The 21,250-nt window shown below is 35.5% G+C and overlaps 1 protein-coding gene across 1 annotated transcript in view; it reads right to left on the minus strand.

Moving 5' to 3' along the window:
- The window catches only part of PRT6 (proteolysis 6), a 32,830-nt gene that overhangs the window by 2,091 nt on the left and 9,489 nt on the right, over positions 1 to 21,250 (minus strand). Inside the window, exons 5-15 of the mRNA XM_088209886.1 lie at positions 18,122 to 18,365; positions 17,318 to 18,040; positions 16,812 to 17,006; positions 16,051 to 16,721; positions 13,689 to 13,740; positions 12,919 to 13,558; positions 11,698 to 11,906; positions 11,087 to 11,613; positions 10,894 to 10,998; positions 7,111 to 7,177; positions 6,902 to 6,979 (exon numbers count right to left, since the gene is read on the minus strand). Of these exons, the coding sequence (XP_088066012.1) occupies positions 6,902 to 6,979; positions 7,111 to 7,177; positions 10,894 to 10,998; positions 11,087 to 11,613; positions 11,698 to 11,906; positions 12,919 to 13,558; positions 13,689 to 13,740; positions 16,051 to 16,721; positions 16,812 to 17,006; positions 17,318 to 18,040; positions 18,122 to 18,365 (3,511 nt within the window). The remainder of the gene's footprint in view (positions 1 to 6,901; positions 6,980 to 7,110; positions 7,178 to 10,893; positions 10,999 to 11,086; positions 11,614 to 11,697; positions 11,907 to 12,918; positions 13,559 to 13,688; positions 13,741 to 16,050; positions 16,722 to 16,811; positions 17,007 to 17,317; positions 18,041 to 18,121; positions 18,366 to 21,250) is intronic.

Consider the following 21,250-nt stretch of genomic DNA (forward strand, 5'->3'; position numbering starts at 1 on the left):
CATATGCTATGGATTACAAATGTCGCATGATTCAGAGTCAATGCACATAAATCTAATAGAAGGCCTCAGTATCTATATGTAGATGTGTTTGTTATTGGATTTAACTAATCCGAGCAAAGAAAATTACAAATTCTGGTTTGATTATTGTGGACCTTGGTTCTGGTTACTGTTTTCAAAAGAATCAACTATATCTTCCAAAACCTAGAAATCTCTGAAAAATCTGCTGTTCCTTCCAAAGTCAAGGTGTTCACTTGGACTGTAGAAATATAGAAAGAATTGATTACACATCCTTAAAATTATTATTGCATATTTTTAGAATTTACTATTACAGATTTCTATAAGTTATTATTGCATATCTTTATGATTTATTTCTGTAATTTTTAGAAGTTATTAATATTAATTATATAGTTATTTACTCCTAAAATTAGAAAGACTAAATATGAATGTAAAACTCTATAAATTCAGCATTTTGTACTTGCTGAAAATAACAAAAAATAAAACTTCTTTTTCTTGTTTGCATTCATGGTATCAGAGCCAGGTCGGCTAGTTTGACCTGAATAAAATTTTTGTTTTTAAATCCTTCTCTTTTTATCAGTTTTTTTTTTGTGATGGTCTAAACAGTTATGCCTGGAACAGTGAGGATAAGTGACATCAGTTCCACTACCACATCTCCTGGAAATAATGTCAAGATGTTGTTACCATCGGGATCTGTAATCCCCAACGGAATTTAAAGTTCCCCAATACAATTAACCGTTCACAAACTGAACAGAAAAAATTACCTGGAATGGGTGCAATCTATTAAGTTGGTGGTCAATGGCAAAGGCAAACTTGGCTATCTCAACGGCGAGACAAAGAAACCAGAAAATACAGATCCAACATGGCAGATTTGGAAGTCAGAAAACTCCCTTGTCATAGCCTGGTTGATCAATTCCATGGAGGCTTCAATTCGGAAAACATACTTGTTTCTTCCCACTGCGAAAGATATGTGGGATGTTGTCCGAGAAACGTATTCAAATCTAAAAAAAAATGGGAACATAGAATCTGCTGTTGCAACACCTTCATTCAGTAAGAAACAGTCAGAACAACTGTATAGACTTTTTCAATCCACACAATTTTCTAATCTTGTACCTTCCTCTTGTTCCTTAGCCCAAAAAGGTAACTACCTTCAATATGTCGTCTTTAATGTGTCAACTATTCCTCTTTGCCCATGGATAATAGATTCAGGTGGAACGGATCACCTGACAGGTTGTTCTAAATTGTTTTCTTCTTATATACTTTTTCAATCCACACAATTTTCTAATCTTGTACCTTCCTCTTGTTCCTTAGCTCAGAAAGGTAATACCTTCAATATGTCGTCTTTAATGTGTCAACTATTCCTCTTTGTTCATGGATAATAGATTCAGGTGCAACGAATCACATGACAGGCTGTTCTAAATTGTTTTCTTCTTATAGTCCTTTTGTAGACAATCAAAAATTAAAATCGTCGATGGTTCAATCTCAGCAATTGCTAGAAAATGGTCAATTATTATATCTAACACTCTTGTTCTTCACAATGTTCTTCATGTTCCAAATCTTTCTTATAATCTTTTATCTGTCAGTAAAATAACTCGGGACTTAAGATGTGCTAAATTTTTTCCAAACTACTGTGAATTTCAGAATCAGGATACGGGGATTATGATTGGCAATGCTAGGGAACATGGAAGTATCTATTACTTTAATGATGGAAATTCTTTGTGTCAGCAACCGAAATCCTCAAATCTTAGAGCACACTTTAATTCTACTAGTGATGAAATAATGGTATTGCACTATAGGTTAGGTCATCATACCTTTCAATATTTAAAATATTTATTTTCAAATTTGTTTCATAATAAAGATTTAGTATTATTGCAATGTGAAATTTGCCACTTAGCTAAACACCATCGTGCATCATTCCCTACTCAATCCTATAAACTATCTATGCCTTTTTCTCTTATTCCTAGTGATGTGTAGGGACCTTCTAGAATATTAACAAACTCTTGAAAAAAATGGTTTATAACATTTATTGATGAACATAAACGTCTAAGTTGAGTTTATCTACTTAAAGAAAAATCAGAAGCAGAATATGTTTTCAAAAATTTTTATACCATGATTGAAACCTAATTTCAAACAAAAATTCAAGTGTTTCGAAGTGATAATAGAAAGAAATATGTCAACCAAATCTTAGAGTCGTTTTTCTTAAAAAAAAAGGAATTGTTCATCACAACTATTGCAATAACAGTTCTCAACAAAATACAGTAGTAGAAAGAAAAAATAAGCACATTTTAGAAGTAGCTAGGTTTTTAATGTTTACCAATAACGTACTTAAATACTTATGGGAAGAAACAATTTTTACTGCTACATATCTAACCAACAAGATGTCATCAAGGTTTTTGAACTTTTAGACACCTCTAACAGTTTTTAAAAAATTATTCCCAATGTCTCGATTAACTTCAGATTTACTGTTAAGGGTTTTTGGATGTGTTGTATTTGTTCATATACATAATCGTAACAGAGATAAGTTAGATCCACGAACAATAAAATGTATTTTTCTAAGGTATTCTTCCACACAAATAAGGTATAAATGTTTTGATCCTACAAAAAAAAAATATTTTATAACGATGGATGTTACATTTCTTGAATCACAAATCTTGTTTAGTCCTCATCTTCAAGAGGAGAAAGAAAATTAAGATTCAGTGTTTGAAAAAGAAAATATTTCTAATAATTACAAAAGCAATGAAATTGCAATATTTGATTTTCATATTTTGGCTAAGGAAAACATGGGACCAACCTTAGTGCCTGAACACAAAAAAGACACTAACAAAATGGATTATACACGCTTCAATGATAAGAGGTTGTTCAGAAAAACTTACACTAAAAGAAATCCGATTCAAAGTAAAGAAAGATGCAGCTATGTATCTTCAAAGCTAAGAATCTGATCCGATATCAGGATCTGAAGAATCAGGTACAATCTCTCTAAGTCTCTCGAACCTAAGTTTTTTCTCATTGAACAAGTACAATCTGACCTTCTAGACCTCCCTATTGCTTTTAGAAAAGGAATTTGATCATGTACTCAACACCCTTTATCAAATTTTGTATCTTATAAGAACCTGTCATCTTTTTACCATACTTTTGTCTTACAGTTATCAAGTGTGAATGTACCTAAATCTATACAGGAAGCACCAACGGTTCCTGAATTGAAGAAGGTTGTTCTTGAAGAAATGGAGGCTCGAGATAAGAATGATACGTGAGAAATGACTGAGTGCCTAAAGGAAAACTGATTGTTGGGTGCGAGTGGGTTTTCACTATAAAGTTCAGCTCATATGGATTATTGGAACATTATAAAGTAAGGTTAGTAGCAAAAGAATTTACATAGACATATGAAGTTGACTATCAGGAGACTTTTGTCCCTGTGGCTAAATTAAATACTATTTGATTGTTATTCTCTGTAGCTGTGAATTTAGAACGGTCACTATTTCAACTGGATATTAAAAATGCATTCCTCAATAGAGAGCTAGAAGAAGAAGTCTACATGGATCCGCCTCCTAGCTTTGAAAAGAAGTTTAAACGAAAAGTCTGTAAGCTGAAAAAATCATTAGATGGACTAAAATAGTCTCCCCGAACTTGGTTTGAGAGATTTACCAGAATTGTTAAAAAAGATGGGTATAATCAAAAACAATCTGATCATACAATATCTGTGAAACACACTGGTGATGGAATGATGACTATCTTGATTGTATGCGTGGATGATATAATACTTGCGGGGAATGATGATGATGAAATATGTAGGTTGAAGAAACATCTTGCCTCAGAATTTGAAATTAAGGATTTGGGGCCTTTACGCTACTTCCTGGGTATGGAAATTGCAAAGTCAAAGATGAGAATTTCTGTATCACAAAGAAAGTATGTTCTTGACTTTTTAGAGGAGACAGGTATGAGTGGTTGCAAACCAAGTGATCCACCCATAGATCCTAATCAGAAGTTGGGAGATGCTCTTAATGGAATCCCAGTTGATAAAGGTAGATATCAACGTCTCGTAGGAAAACTCATTTATTTGTCCCATACAAGACCTAATATCGTTTTTGTGGTTATTGTCGTTAGTTAATATATGCCCTCACCTTATGAGGAACATTTGGAAGCTGTATACAAGACTCACAAGTATTTAAAGAGTACACTTGGAAGAGAGTTGCTGCTCAAGAAAAATATTAATAGGAGTAAAAGTCTTCACAGATATAGATGGGGCAGGTTCAGTTTTAGATAGACGATCCACCTCCAGTTACTGTACGTTTGTATGGGGAAATTTGGTTACTTGGCGAAGTAAGATGCAAAGTGTGGTTGCTAGAAGTAGCACAGAAACTGAGTATATAACCATGGCAAATGGAGTTTGTAAGGTGATATGGATTAAAAGAATACTAGAAGAACTGAGATTAAATGCAAAAGCACCTATGAAACTATTTTGTGATAATAAATCAACTATAAGCATTGCACACAATCCAGTTCAACATGATCGTACGAAACATATTGAGATTGATAGACATTTCATTAAAGAGAAGCTGGAAAATGGAGTTATTTGTATGTCGTTTGTGACTTCTGAGCAACAAACAGTTGATGTTTTTACCAAAGGGCATTTCATACCAAAGTTTGAATCAATCATTGATAAGTTGGCATGATCAATATCTACACACCAACTTGAGGTGTAGAAATATGAAAAGAATTAACTGCACATCTTTAAAATTATTACTGCATATTTTTAAGATTTATTATTGCAAATTTCTAAAAGTTATTATTGCATATCTTTATGATTTATTGTTGTAATTTTTAGGAGTTATTACTATTGATTATATAGTTATTTATTCCTAAAATTATGAAAATTAAATATGGATGTAAAACTCTATAAATTCAGCATTTTGCACCTATTGAAAATAACAGAAAATAAAGGAAAAAAAAAAACTTCTTTTTCTTATCTGCGTTCAGACCGCCATCCTTCGGAGGCTAAACACCAATGAGATGCTTCAAGTCTGCTGACCTAATTGTGTCTTGTTTCCAGATATATGTGTGATATGTCTTGTAGGAGGAGAAACACGCTCATATCTGTTCTTGCACTGTGATACATCTTGGAGGTTCTGGACAATTTGGTCAAGATAAAGCCCTATGGGAAGGTGCACCCTTTGCGGGCTTTTGGAGCATTTCGCTTGCAAGGAACCATCAGATTCTGAACAACCAGATCACTCCTTTCCAAGAGCTGCGGGTAGGAGCCACTTTTTTTTGGCTATATTGTGGATTAAGGACCATGGGCATTATTCTACTATTAGCATCTCTAACCTGCACTGAATTGGGAATTTTTTATTTCTAGGAGCTAGTTTTCATTTTATGTTTGCTTTTCTTTTACTTTTCTAGCTCACTGAAGATGCCTTGTTCTCCTTGACTATATTCTTCTTTTCCTTTTCTATTAGTAATACTCTTTCTTCTATAAAAAAAAATAATAAAAGAATCAAGTATTGATTTCATATAACGAGAATAATTGATCAGCTATTTTCTTATTTTAATTCCCTTTATGTTTCAGCCAGTTTTATTTTATATAATATATACTATATATCATTGGTTAACTTAAAATATTATAGTCATTTTGATTACTAAATAATATATATTCATCATGTGAAGGTTTACTGAGGTTGTTGTATAATATTTATATGCTAGTGAAGTAGAATATATGAAATTAGTTAATCATGTTTTCGCTATTACTTTATTTCCTTGTACTCAATTATTTTCTTATGAATGATGTTAATATATGTAGATACATATATAGTCATCTGGTTAGAAACAGGGGTATGGTGTTTCCTTACAAGACCATTTGGAAGACACATGCACCCCCCCAAAATATCCTTTTTTTTTTTGTGGAAAGTGGACAAAGAGCACATATTGACTATTGACAATTTGGTGAAAAGTGGGAAAATAATGGTAAGTAGATGCTTCCTTTGCAAGTGCACTGCCGAGAATTGCAATCACATTTATGCTGCCCCCATTCCTACAACCTTTGGACACTTGTTTATAGCCTTATGGGGATCAATTGGGTAATGGTGGGTTTGGTGACTAATGAACTATTGGCTTGGGAGGGTTAAAGTTGTCCGCCTCATCCCTTTATCCATCTTTTAGGTTATTTGGAAGAAAAGAAACAATAGGATTTTTCAAGGAAGGGAAGAAACTTTTGTAAATATGAAAGAGAGTTGATTCCATTATTTCAAAAAAAAAAAAGGTGGTTCCATTATTTTGGGTCACAACTTACATAGTTTGAAAGATTTTGGAGCGATTGTAGATATGCTGATCGACACGTAAATATTTTCGTACATAGGGTGCACTCCCCTGATGCCATTTACTTAATGTACGTCCTTACTTTTTATTTCAAAAAAAGAAATATGTATATACATGTATATACTAAAACATATTTTGTAGATACATCCTAAAATATCATTTTAACCTAAACAATGTCAAAACTAATTTCAAAATTTAAGCTTAAATTAAATTTTAACAAAAAAAATCCACGAAAACAGGTAACAGAAATAATTCAGCTGTAAGTGTTTGGTTTTAGATCATCTCAGATGGGCAACTGAAACTTTCAGTTACCTATTCATGAGAAGCAAAACTATTGGTTAACCAATTCAATTTATTTGGTAAGCTGAACTTTGTAACCTATCTGTATGAATTAGGATATTTTACTCTGAGCAAGAGGTTGGGTCCAGTACCAAAATGTCTAATACTAGTATAATAGGAAGAAATTTCGAAGTAGCTTGACAAGTAAAGATCATTTAATTTTCATGTTAATATAATGATCACATGTAGGAAAGCATTTCTTTTTAAACTAATTGTTACCCAAGGAAAGCCAATTTACCTCTTCACCAAATGCATCCAAATAAGGAGATGGCCAAGGAGACTGCCGTGCACATCTTTGTAGCAAAATTGTTGTCCTCTATCAGCACCAACACCAGTTATCATCCCCATAAAAAGATAATATGCAGAAAGATATAAAAGAGAACTTGCAAAATGAACATGCATAAAATGATATATGCTATTGAGACCAAAAAAAGAGAATAACCATACCCTGATTGACAAGAATACGCCAGTACCAGCACCGCAGGCCATTGCATGAGTATAACATCCACTTTCCCTACGGTAGTAAAAGGCTGTCAAATTCCAACCTCCAGCAAGAATACATGACATAATAATTTGAGAAAGAACTCCTCCATGATATTCATAGTTGTATTGTTTCACCATCTTTTGAAAAGTAAATGCTCCCTCATAGGTAAAAAGTTCTATCTGGGCTTTGTTCTTAGCAGGCCCAATACAAATGATCTGCTTCAGGCAAACTGAACAAGTAGTGGTCTCTTCCCAGATGCACGTCATGTGTTTTAGGAACACATACTCTCATCACCAACTCTTGTTCATTGCAGAGAGACCATGGACTAGGTTGTTTGATACCTTGAGCATTATGTTGGTTTCTCCCCCTTCCATTCAATCCTAAGAGAAATGCCAGGATTTTCTGCTTTTCATATCTAATGCTTTAAGATAAAATGACCTTTTTGGCTTCTAGCCATGGCTCACAGGTAACTAGAGATGCATCTTTTGGCTATTCCATAAAAGGGTTAGCTGGTGATTCTGTACTGAGTTTTATGTTATTTTTTTCAGTGTGTTCCTTTGTTTAGAAGGATCTCTTATTTATCTGCTGATATATGTTACGATCCAACAAACAGAGTGACACATGGCTCGAATGTTCTTGTGTTATTGAATTATGTAGTTACGCCATTAGGCAGTTACAGTAAGTTGAAAGGCAGTTGATATAGACGTGGAAGCAGTAACTTCAATCCATGTAATTAACTAATGATATATTGTAACTCAGTAAAAAGACCAGAACCATAATCCAAATGAAAATAAGCTTAGTATTGGAAATGTTTGTTTTCTCTTTTTTCCCATGTAATCCAGGGGTTGTCATTGAATGACCCCTTAAACAAATCAGTAACAATAGACAAGAAGGGAAGAAACAAGAACTCTTCTTTTTCTTTGATTTCCTCTCTACATGGATCTATATGAGATCCCAAAAACAAGAGCGACAAATTTTGGTATCAGAGCCATGAATTCGGCGGATTTTTTAGCACATTCCAACAACAATTTGAACATTTCCTAAGTTGTATGAAGCCAACACAGCAAAGGACAGTATGGAGCGTGATCAAGACAGATGAGGGAGAAGCAAGCTCAAGCTCCAAAGGAGACTAAACATCAGGCATTAGCAAATCAATTGGAAGCAGTTAGCCCTGATCTTTCTGGTAGTAGGTGTTATGTAATTTAATTTTAGGGTTTCATTCTCTATGCTCAAAGATATGTGTAGGACTCAGTCCTTACCTCTCTCATCAGATCCTAATATTGCCAAAACAAAAAAGAAAAAGACTCTATTTAGTTGCTGGTCTTCATAGCTGGCCACCATCACTCACAGCCAGCCTTCATAGCTGGAAAACCTCACAGGTCCACCGCCCACTTCCGTGCACCACCAGCTGCTTCAGCTGCTCCAACCTCTCTAGCCTTGTGGTCCAGCAGCCTATGCACACCTGCTTCAGCTACGCACAACCCCCGCACACCTACTTCAGCTGCGTGCTGCCCCTGCCTCCTACTTTAGCTGTGCAAACCGCCCTGTTTCTACTGTGTAATCTGCTGCCTCCAGCAGCAACTATCTACCGTACCATGTCTGAAATCACACCATAATCCACCAAGGTCTATCTAAAAAGGGACTGACCCACATAAACCCGTTGGAGAATATTACAAGACATTCAAACGGCCTGCTACCTTAATGAGAGAAATTACCTAAAGTGGTCCCAATTAGTCCTCACAATTCTCAAAGGAAAAGAAAAAATCAGTCATCTCTTAGGCATTGTACCTAAATCAGGGAGCCTACAATTCGATGCACGAGATAATGGCTTGACTTTGGAATTCAATGTTGCTAGAGACAAGCAATATTTACATGTCTTTACCAACTGTAAAAAGACATTTTAGAAGTTATAAGACAAAGTTATCACAAGGTTCGAGATGCAGCCCAAATTTATGATCTAAAAATTAAGACTTGGTCCACAAAACAAGGAAGCAAACCCGTGAAAAATACATCAATCTCCTAAAAATTACAGCTTTACTTGTATATATTGATAACGTTATTATGACAGGTAATAATGAAAAGAGATTGGTGCTTAACCAGTGTTTGACTAAAGAATTTGAAATTAAAGAACTGGAAGCACTCAGATTTTACCAATGCCATGAGCATGGCCCATCTGTACGAGGAGATCATCATCGACTCAAACAACCTACTTATATACATCCCTTTCTTCCCAATTCCTCCTCACCCCAACCATCTCAACTTCCATTGTTAAATGAATTTCTTGGTCTGAAATCTAGGAACAAGGTGACAGAGGACTTTGTCATAATTATTGTGAAATATCGTTTCAAGCCATCAATGCAAGTGCTTTTTAGTTGAAGGGAATAGATGACCTAGATGTCGTTCTTCCTCTGGGGATTGCAGGCTGATTGGACTAACATCTTCCATCACGCCTTAATTGGTGACTAGTCTTCCTAAATTGTGAAGGTAGAAGGTTGTAAGTCCCCTATGGTTTTGATTAATTCCGAAGTGTCAACTGCTTTATCGGTCAAGAGTTTGTTGCTGAAATAAGAACTTAAATGAGCATCATTCTAATTCAAAATGTGGTAAGAAGGAAGGTGTCCGATGAGTATACCGCCAGGCATCACTTCTTTTGGAAAGACACCTACTTCAAGTGGACTTGTTTCTTTTGCCGCTTAGTGGTTTTCGAGTGGTATTTGAGGTAAATCAATTGACATTTTAGGAGCCGTTAACAGAGATCTATTTTTCAGAAGAGGTTATATGTGAGTTTACATAGCTTGCAGAACCTGCTTCTTTCTGCTTCTACTTTACCCAGTTCATGCAACTTGACAGAAGGGGAGAATTTTCCCATGCTTTAGTCAACTTCAGTTACTTTTCTCCTGACGCCAACCTCCAATAGCACCTACAATCAATTTCTTCCGAAACAAAAGACAAGATAACTGACAGAGCTGAACGACTTTGCTTTGAGATTAAAGGAGGACAGTCTCAATCTCATCCAATTTCCTTTCTCTTCTCCAGTTTTCTTGCTTATGTAGGCTGCTAGTCTACAAGATATAGTAATTTGCTGCAATGGCAACTACATATCCGGCTTTGGTGCTTAAGGACAAACACCTTTCTGAGAGAGAGTGTGTTACCATGAAGCCAACATTTATTTAATTATGTAGTTATATCCAATTATTTAGCTACGTAATTGGACAGTTAGGATAGGTTGTAAGCAGTTGGGGGTGGAAGAGGAGTTTGGTAGAACTAGGGACAGATGGCTCCAATATTATGTTCATTGGTTGTAGGGTATTCTATTCATTTCTTAAAGGACTTAGGAGATTTTATAGACATACTGATTAATAAATAATTTTGTACGCGACTGGCACCCACTTGGTGCTTGTGGATTAATGATCATTCTATACTTTTTTATTTCAAAAAAACAATTGTAAGCAGTTAGTTACTGATCCTTAGAGCAGTAACTAAGGAGCAGAAACACAAGCTAAAACGAAGATAGGAAGATCTCGCAAAAAGTTTGTTTGTTCTTTTGTTCCTGAATCCAATGGTTCTCTACTGAGCCCTACAACAAGTCAGTAGCATATGTAGAGGGTTCTGCATAGAGACTCATAAAGAGATTCCAAATACAAGGGCAAAAATACTGTACTTTTCTATTTTTCTCTTTGATGATATTTCTCTTTCCATTAAAAACAAATACCTAAAAAAAATTGAGAATGAAAGGAAAAGTATACCTGCAGCATGACTTCCAGCTTGGAGAGCAGAGTCTACCACATAACAGACATAATGCAGGCTCAGAAATGACAGCTTTGCAGCTAGGGCAACTTTGTTTTATATACCTAACAAATTACACATTTTTTCACTTAACATGATTTTGAGACAAAATAACAATTTCAGCTAGTCAAAGAAGTCATGTCATCAACGAACCTCTGCAATAGATCCTGGTAGATATTGGGTAGATTCATTAACCTGAACGGCACAGCAGGGCTGGAGTACAAACAACCTTGAATGCTTTGATTGTGAATCTCTCTCTTGAAATGACGGAACCACTTCAAAGCTAGAGAACGAAGCAGCTTATCCTTCAGAACAGCATCAATTGGCGGAATTTTAAACATATTCTCCAACTTTTCTACTTCACTGAGTTCAGATAGAGAATCATGGACACTCTCCATCATGTCATTAATAGTGCGTGACGATGCATCCATTCTATCACAAAATGGTGCCCGTGCAGAGGAGTTCAGTAACCTCCATAACAATGCGCACCTCCTCAAATAAGGAAAACTCAACCTACGGAGTGTATTCTTAATATCACAAGAATGGTCGACATAGTTTGAAATGAAATACTGCTGAGCATATCCAGATTCTGCCAGAACTTTGGAGATATCAGTAACTAGGCAATTCTCAAAACCTAATTCAGTAATGTCATGTCTCTCCTTTGTACATGTAATTACAGCCTGGATTGCACAACATAATGATCAGCAAACTAGCGTTGCAAATGACTGAATTGTCATAAACGAAAACAGAGTAACAGAGCAAACCTGAACTAGAGAGACAACATAGAATATATGCACAAGGGATAACAAAGATGCCTCGCATGATATAAAAGGGCATGGAAGGCAGAAAAGAACCCACATCAATGATGAAAAAGGGTCACGTGCAAGAACAGGATCAGATGCCCGATTCCAGAATTGAATATCGGCAGACGCTACTTCCATGTGAACATGCTTCAGAAAACCCAACATGTTACCTGGAAAGCAGAGAACGATGAAAATGACAAAAAAATGGTAGAGGCTACAATGATCCACTAAATAAAAGTCCATAATCTAATAAGTTCCCCAGAGGACTCTCATCTTAACAGTTGCATAAATCTTTAATCTTTTCAGCCAAAATATGATTAATGTTTTTAATAAAGAAATTCTAATATGCAATGAATTTACAGACATTAGATTCCATGACGGATTATGACAAATTTTCAGCTGACATGAATCACAACAAGAGTACCAAACAGAATAGCATACAACATCCAATCTTTTCAGTAAAAATAGTAACATAGATTTTCATTGAACAGTTGCACAAATTTATTAACCTTTTCAGGGAAAAACACAACTAATTTGTTTAATAAATAAATGCTAATCTGCAATGAATCTATAGACATTAGGTTCCATGAGGGAATTTAAGAAAAGATTTCACCAGACATGAAACCACAAGAAGAGTAGCAAACAGAGTAGCATATGACATGGATTCTCATCTGAACAGTTGGATAAATTTGTTAACCTTTTCAGGCTGAATATAATTAATTTGCTTAAGAAACAATGCTAATTTGTAGCAAACAAGAAGACATTAGGTTCAATGAGGAAATGTAAGATAATTTTTCAGCATATATGGAACCACAACACGAGTAACAAACAAAATAGCATATGACATGCAATATTTAGGTCAACGTTAGATTTTTATTAAAAGAAAAAAAAGAGACATGAAATTCTCTGATCTGCCGTCAGTAACACTTATGACAATTTTTTTTTTAATTAAAAAAAGAGACATGAAAACTCAAAGCCAGCCTCCACTAGGAATTATAACTAACCAAGTGTTCAGCACCTAAAAGATGATAAGGTGAATACCCTCTAAGACTTCAACTTTGGGTGTAGTTGACTTACTAAATTACCAAATCTGAATGCCAGAATTTACGAGAAAGTTGTTACGATTGAATTCCTAGCATAAATGTTAGCCAACATTCATCTCTCTTTGAAAGACAACTATACCTTCTTGTACATGGGTGCCACTTTGATAACCAATAGAACTTTCAGGGAAAATAGACTCTGCGAAGAGCTGAATACCCCGAAATCTCTGAAGGACATGAAGAGAATTCGTACTTCGTGTGCTCTGTATAACTTTTAGTAACAAAGACAAAATAAAACCACTGGAAGATTGGAGTTCTGCATACAAAGAATCAAGCCCATATGTTGGGGCCATACTAGTCCTTTGGCAACGAGAAGCAACTTCCATCGACATGAGAGAGTATTTAAGAGTATCCCACATGATTATTGACTGGCTCACCACAGGAAATCCAGGGAATTTGTTCTGCTTTTTTGGAAAATACATCCTGGATAGCACACAAGATACAGATTCAAGATCTGACCTTGTTCTTTCATTTCTGAGCAGGGGGGAAGCTTTAAGAATGTAATCCTGTTGAGTCTCACCAGCAGCAGAGCGCAACAGACATAAGGCTTGCCTAAGCTGAAGAGAATGAATTTCTTCATTTGATGTAACTGAAGGTCCAGCAGCAGATGCTGGATTAATATTTGAAGCCACAGGATGCTTCCAAGCCTGCTGCAAATCCTGAGGAGTTGCAGGCAAGACAGAATTTGCCAATAGTCGGCACACAGGGCAAAGAAACTCTCCCTGACCAGAAAAAATAAAAATTACATAAAGAAATTGCTACAGAAAAAGGAAAAACAAGGAAAGAGCATCCATTAAGAAACAAACATCAAATTCCTTATAACCACTAAAAAAAAGAAATATAGGCTGGTACCTGCTCTGGATCAACAATATGAGCACCTTCGAAAACATTTCTTCTGACGTACCTACACAGAATAGAACCTATTTTAAGGCTTCATATTATTTATATAAACACATAATCTTTTCTAATGTCAGCTTTTCTTATTAATCAACAAATAAGTGATATACAAAGGCCAGACCAATCGGTACAGTAGTTAAGGTCCTAAAGGCACTTTTAGGTTCAACTCATTATTTCCTTAACAATCTTCAGAAATCCTAAATTTTAGAGTTGTGGATCAATTCAGATGTCTTATTTATTTTATTTACTAGTTGTCATCTATTCAATCTTGTCTATATTCTTTCAAGATTTTCAACAATTAAAACAAAAAAACAAGACCTTTTGCACACACAATTATATGTCATCTAATAAGACAAGCTAAATAACTCGAGAGATCTTGTAGGCCCACCAATAGCCTTTGAATGCCAATCCACATCTTGCAAGTACATTAATAGGAAGGTAACACAAACTAGAACCATGCTCCCCCCAGTTCCAACCACCGTATCTACCTTTCACTGCGACACTGTTCAGTTCAAATGGTGCGCCAGCGATTTCCCCTCTTCCCCACTGCCTTCCCTCTTCAAGACTCTCTGAACCATCTTCACTCTACCCCCTCTCTCCACCTCCGGCACTCAAACCCACTAACACTCGGGATAAAACAGAAATTCCTTATAATTAGAAATTTTATACGTGGGAAGTTTCTTTTTTAAAAAAATAAAAAAAAAATATATTATTATGAACAATAATATCAAGGGGGTACCGTCCATATACAAACTAATTATATATCAATCAAGTGGTCAATGACTATTTCAATCTCTCCCAAATCTTTTATGTCATGACCCAACAATATAAGACCAAAAATATTAATCCATCTATCTTTAATTTTTACAAAATCAGTTTCAATATTCTCAAAAATTCTCGTATTTTTTTCCTTTCACACTACCCAAAAAATAGTAAGCGGAACTAAGAATAAAAGTTTTTTCTTTTTGCATATACCCAACCACGCCCAAAGTTCCTTGCCAACCAAATCCACAATAACCCAATTCATCCCCATAATCCCATAAATAGTTGTCCAAATGCTGCAAACAACCGGACAATTGAGTAAGATATAATTACATGATTCCTCAACACTTTTGCAAAGATAGCATCTGTTAACTAAAATGTTGTCTCTTCTCTTCAACATATCAATAGTAATGATACTTCATCCAGCAGTCTCCCAAGGGAAAAAAGACATTATGGGATGATCTTTTAATTTCCATATCTGATTGTAAGATGCTGTCAGCTCAAAACCACACTCTATTTTGCATAAGTAATTGTAATAGGACTTCTTCAAGAAGCCCTTCTGCTCGTCAGGTTTCCAAATTCTGCTGTCACCATTCTCCATCAGCTTAATAATATTGGTCAAAACACAGAACAAGTTACAATATCTTCCACTTCCCAGTCCTTCAAATTTCTTTTAACCCTCACATACCAACCAACCTCCCCCCCATATGTGGGAAGTTCTTATATCTGTTAAAATGGGAAAACTTAAGCTAGAGCTTGCCTATGTATACAGATTGCTTAAACAAAATAATAGGAGAATAATTAATTAAAGAAAGATAGCAAAGAATATTAACTCTAGAGACTGATGAGTTTTCTATGTTGAGCCTTGAATTTTAAATTACAATCTCAACCCATAACCTCATCCTAGATCTGGGATTGTACCGGAAGCAAAATGAAGTAGAATAAATTAGGGTTATGTGGTAGTCTTAAGCATTCATCTTACAGATTGCTTAAACAAAATAATTGGAGAATAATTAATTAAAGAAAGATAGCAAAGAATGTTAACTCGAGAGACTGGTGAGTTTTCTATGTTGAGCCTTGAATTTTAAATTCCAATCTCAACCCATATCCTCATGCTACATATGGGATTGTACCAGAAGCCAAATGTAGGATAAATTAGGAGTAAGTAGGGAGTCTTAAGCACCATATTTAAAGGTATCACGCAACTAAAAAATTGAGAAACACTTAAGATGTATTTTATTGCATAGTAGAACGATAATCTCAAGAAAATTTCAAAAGCATTTATAGAGTGCCAAGTAATACGATTAGAAATACTACTTTTAGTGCAAATAAGAAAACTGAATACTAATAAGAACAATGTCTTAAAGCCCTAAATTATAACAATAGACTTCTAAATATTATAATAATTTTTTAAAAAATATAAAGAGTATAGTAAGTTTATATTTGACAGAATTATAATTTCTAATCTATTTACCAAATGTATGGCTAATTTATTCTGCATCACAAAAAATGACAACAATTTAAAAAATGCACTTTTCTTCCCAAAAGGAGTTACCTCTCTCTTAAAGAAGAAAGATATCGATCAAGGCAACCCTGATGCACAGCATGCCCACAAGAAGACAGATGGATGCCATCACAATCAGCAGGGCCAAAACCATCAAAAACTGGCAGTTGTACAGATTCTACTAGCATTTTATCACTGAGAAAATTATCAGACACTGATGTGTTCCTAGTCATCTCTCGAGAGAGAATGTCAATATAATTACCAAGCAACACAGAATGAGCACCATCTGTTGCAAATTTCACATCATCTCCAGTAACAGAGCATTCACCAACATCCTCCACGAGATTTGCATATGACATAGAGTCTTGCATTTTCTTGTGAATGGAGAGGTACATGTCTTCTTCCAACATCACAAACTCATGAAGAGCATTGCCCCACCCATCATTCGAAGTGCTTGCTGCATGACTATTTTTCAGTGATGGGAATCGAGCCTTGAGAAATTCAAGGATAGCATTTACCTCCCCGTGTTGCTCACTGTATGCAGATTCATTAGTTGCATGCTCAGCTTGTGACGAGGAACCCACTCTAGAGTTAACTCGATGAAAGTCCTCTCTCGATAGATCACTTGGCTTGTTTTTTGTGATAGAGACTTCTTTATCGGACCGAAGAACCCGGTTCCATGATGGGGGACCTCTGTCTACAAAGCTTAAAAGCTTAGATTTCTAGACACAAGAAGAGATTATAGTCAGTTTATCGGATTATAATCTATCAATAATCTCATATGATAGCAGACTACAAATAATGTTCCTTACATGCAGCAGAATTAAGAAAGAAACAGGATCCTTGGAATTAGGGTCGTGACAGAGAGAGCAAACTTCTTGTACAGTAATGGTATCTTCGGAACTTTGCATTTCAGTATTACTCGCTTCAAGCCCAGACTCAGAAGAATCATCTATGCTGGAACCAATGCTGCACAAAAATTTCGACTGCTCGGCTTTCATTTTTTCCTGCATAGCAAATCATGTAAGTCTAACAAAGTTGATCCATACTTAGCAGCAGACAGAATAGTAAACACATTCAGAGCCTTATGTTGGTCTTCTATTTATTGTCATTATCATTTTTTAACAGAAGATCCCATTGTGTCCTTTAAATTATGAAAATTATCCTGCAAAGCAAAACTAGCAGGAGGATCTATCTGGCTAAGAATACAATTCTAGCTGAGTAGTCCATAACTTAGAATTAGTTTGTCGACCAGGAATTCATATTTCAATGAAAAACAAATAATAGCAAAACATATATAACAGGAATCACATGTTACCAATATGGCAGCCTGTCTCTCCCTTGCTCTGGCTTTGCGTTTCTCACTATCAGACACAGATCCTTGAATATTTATGTCACGATCTGAAAAAGGCTCTGATAAATGACTAACCACTTCAGGAGCAAGTTTTTGCAAATTCATCATGCACCCAGAATCAAGCTCGGCGAACTTCTTTAATAAACTCTCAATCCATGAAGAAAGATCATAGTTTCCGGGTTCCAAAAAGCGCTGCAGGCTATCTTTCTTGTGGATCCTCATCAATGCAACTAGAAGTGACAGCAAACTTTGTCTACTGCCAGCACAATCAAATCCTTCCCCAATTTCTTCACCGGCAAAAGCTAGCATGGGAATCAAATCCTCAGCTTGGCATGCTAGACCATTAAACTTCTTAAGCTGGAAACAAATATCCAATGCTAATGACAGCAAGTGCAAAGCAGTTATAACAGCACTATCAGGAGCACGGGATTCAGTGAATTTATCAGTAAAAACAGCATAGAATAACACTGCCCTAATGATTTGAAGGACCACTTTACAAGTAGAAACTCTAGCTAGCCCCTTGAGAGGAGGATATATCTTTGTCCATTTGGGCAGCTGAGTGGTTAACGCAGAGACATTACAGAAGCGTGAGTATCTTTCTTCTGCAACTTGCAGATCTCTTGAGTTCCAACGAGGGTGGTATAAATCCAGTTCCTTCCAATAAGATGCTCGCAAGGAATAAGTCCCCTGATATACAGGCAAATATAAGCCCAACTACAAAATGCGTCAGCACACAATTGAATCAGATATTTAGTGCCAAAACCAAACCTGATTGAAACCAGACGGATTAGAGTATACAGCAACTGTATCCAACATCTCCTGAAGTTGATCCGACTTGGAAAGATCGCGTGGCAGAGATTTGACCAAGTGACTACGAGTGGCATCTCCAATAGCTAACTTGTAAATCAATTCTCTCCTCAAACTTTCAGATGTGGTTAACCCACAAAAGCGCCTTTCTTGTAAAATTTGTATAATAAGCGTGAGCATTTCTTGTATGAGAATTGGTTCATATCTGAAGAAGGAAAAAAACCAATCCTCTTTAGCGTACTGCTAAAAGGGAAATTTTGATTTTTTTTTTCATAGAAGAACTAATATTACAAATAGAAACAGGATCCCAGGAAGGACCAGTTACGAACAAAAGAAATTTTAAAAAATGATAAAAAGTAGCATCGCTTAATAAAGGATAGCCTGCCAATCTCTATGTAAAATGGGTAATGAATAATCTTTAAATGTGCCAAAAAAGGAAAACTGATTCCAAATGTGCAAGAACAGAAATAAATCCTAGCATGTCTCTCCAAAGACAACACCCACAAGCTAACAAAAAGAGCTTTGCAGCACAAAGACTTAACCCCCTTCCTCCTACCAACACCATGGAAGGCAGAAGAAAGAAATCCCTCAAGATGACAACGAGAGACCTAGAGGAACTTTGAAGATTATTCTTGGTCTCTCCAAGACTTGAGACAATTAGAGATCCTTTTCTCAACTAGATTCCGAAAAGACAAAGATTGCTCCTCAAAAGGGCATCAGGAAAATCAATAGGCCACTCTAAGACATTGCACCCAATTGACTTGCCAACTCTCTAACTATTTGCTCCTTCACATCAATACAGACAAGATCATTCTTCCTAAGACTAATATGCAAACCTAAAATATAATAAAACAACTGCATAAAAATTTCACACGGTCATGGGAAAGGAAAAGGATTGCCTCAGCAAACTGGATGTGGGGACCTCGAACCAGTCGCACAACAATCTAGCACACTTCTCTTCATGCCACAAGATAACATACAACTCAAAACATCCACATAGTCATGAGGAGATCCTCCTAACCACTATTGCTCCCATATAATCAAGATCTAGGATTGCCATTCACTATAACAATAATGAACACAGAAGAAAGACACCAGTAGATCCAACTCCTCCACCTAGCACCAAAGCCTTTCCTCTCCGTAGGCTTGTCTAAAAAAGCAAATTCACCTGGTTATATCACTCTTAATAATTCAATTTTTTTTTAAATAAAGAGTATGATGTATTATATTAACAAGGTACCAAAATGGGGGTAACGCCTATATACAAAAGATTCACATAAGAGTTAGTATATCAATGACATTCTCAAAACCCTCATTACTAATAATATCACGACCTAACAAAATAGTCTCAAATCCTTGGTTGATTTTTGACCTTCTTCCACCCCTTCCTAGATAAGAGAGGCATAAGGAATCTCCCTTCTCCAAAAAAAAATTACTCTAATTCAGTAAAATAGTCTACTCAAGCACCCGATACAATCTTAAAGAGAGCAACTAGTGACTGGACCCTTAGGTCCACAATCAACAACCTTGATGGAGCAATCTTCTCGAGATATCGACAAGGATCTCTTAAATAATTAGAGATCGTAATTCTTTTAAATATGGACCTATATTATTATTTAAGAATCTATTACGATTTAGTAGTTTTTTTTGTGTTTTTTAAATATTTAGTTTTCACATACTTCTTTTTCTAGAAAAGGTTCTTTGGAGTAAGTAAGAATTACAGCAAAAAGGATTAGATATCCTCACAAAAGAGGAGAGTAAAAGGAAAAGAAACATAAGATGGGAAGAGTCGCCACAAATCAAGGAATATCCATTGTAAACTATACAATGAAAAATCTTTAAAATGCCTGCAGCTTGGCCTAAAGAGACACCAAACAAGAAAGCCTATCACAAAGAAGCATTGAAGGAGACAAACAATCATGAAAGATTCTGGCATTTCTCACCAAATCAAATCAACCACACAGCAAATGTAGCTCCACTCCTCAAAGTTCTAATCTCCTTTCTCCTACTGACACCATTATAAGCATAAGAATATTTTTTTTTTTTGAAATAAAAGTGTGAAGTTGTATTAATATTAGAGTGTCAAGGGAGCACAAGCCCATTTACAATGTATTTATAAGTCGATTAAACTATCGACAACAAAACCAAAATCATCAAGACAATCGATGTTATGACCCAAAATAGTGAAACCAACAATTAATGAGTTTGTTAAAATCAAGTTCTATTCCTTCAAAAGCGCGATTGTTTCTCTCTTTCCAAAGGAGCCATATTATGGTGAGCGGAATTAATGTTAACATTTTCCTCTTACTACTGAAGCCTTCCCATGCTAGGAGTTAAGCATGAATGTTGTTGTTCGTGACCCAAGATAGCCCCATAAGACTAATAATGGTATTCCATAAGTGCTGTGAAACCGAACAGGCCTAAAAATAGGTGGTTACAGGTTTCAAAATTGTTTTTACAAAGGAAACGGCTATTGGCGATCATGAAACCTCTTTTCATTAGGTTGTCAATGGTAAGAATGCGGCCTTTTATAGCTTCCCAAGCAAAAAATGAAATTCTTGGAGTTGCACCCGATTTCCATATTATGTTGGAAGGGAAGCTAATGTTGTTCTGATTAAGATTGCCCGCCAAGTGGTTGTAGAGATATCTAACAGTAAAAGTACCATTTTTGGAGAGTAGTCATTTCAAATTGTCCTTCGTGTCATAGACTTGAATTGAAGACAGAGTCTGAAATAAGAATAAATATTCCTCTAACTCCCAATCTTGTAAGTTTATGAATACTGACACCTGCCAAAAGTCTTGATTGTCAAGAACTGCAACGTATTTAATCAAAATATTTTTATCCCTAACAATAGCATAAATAAGAGAGAATCTTGTTTAAAGAGTAGACTTGTCATGCCATATGTCAGACCAAAATCTTATTTTGTTACCATTCCTAATAACCCAATTAGAGTGTTGTAAAATGATATTTGTTTAATTTTCAAATGTTCTTCCAAATGCTCAAACCAAATGTGCTATTTTTAATTCTACATTGATCATAATAGTCACCGTTGAACCATTTGCACAATTGATTTCCATAGACTATTACCT

This window comes from Carica papaya, chromosome 8 (genome assembly GCF_054855325.1).
Source record: "Carica papaya isolate Zhongbai chromosome 8, ASM5485532v1, whole genome shotgun sequence".
Taxonomy (NCBI): domain Eukaryota; kingdom Viridiplantae; phylum Streptophyta; class Magnoliopsida; order Brassicales; family Caricaceae; genus Carica; species Carica papaya.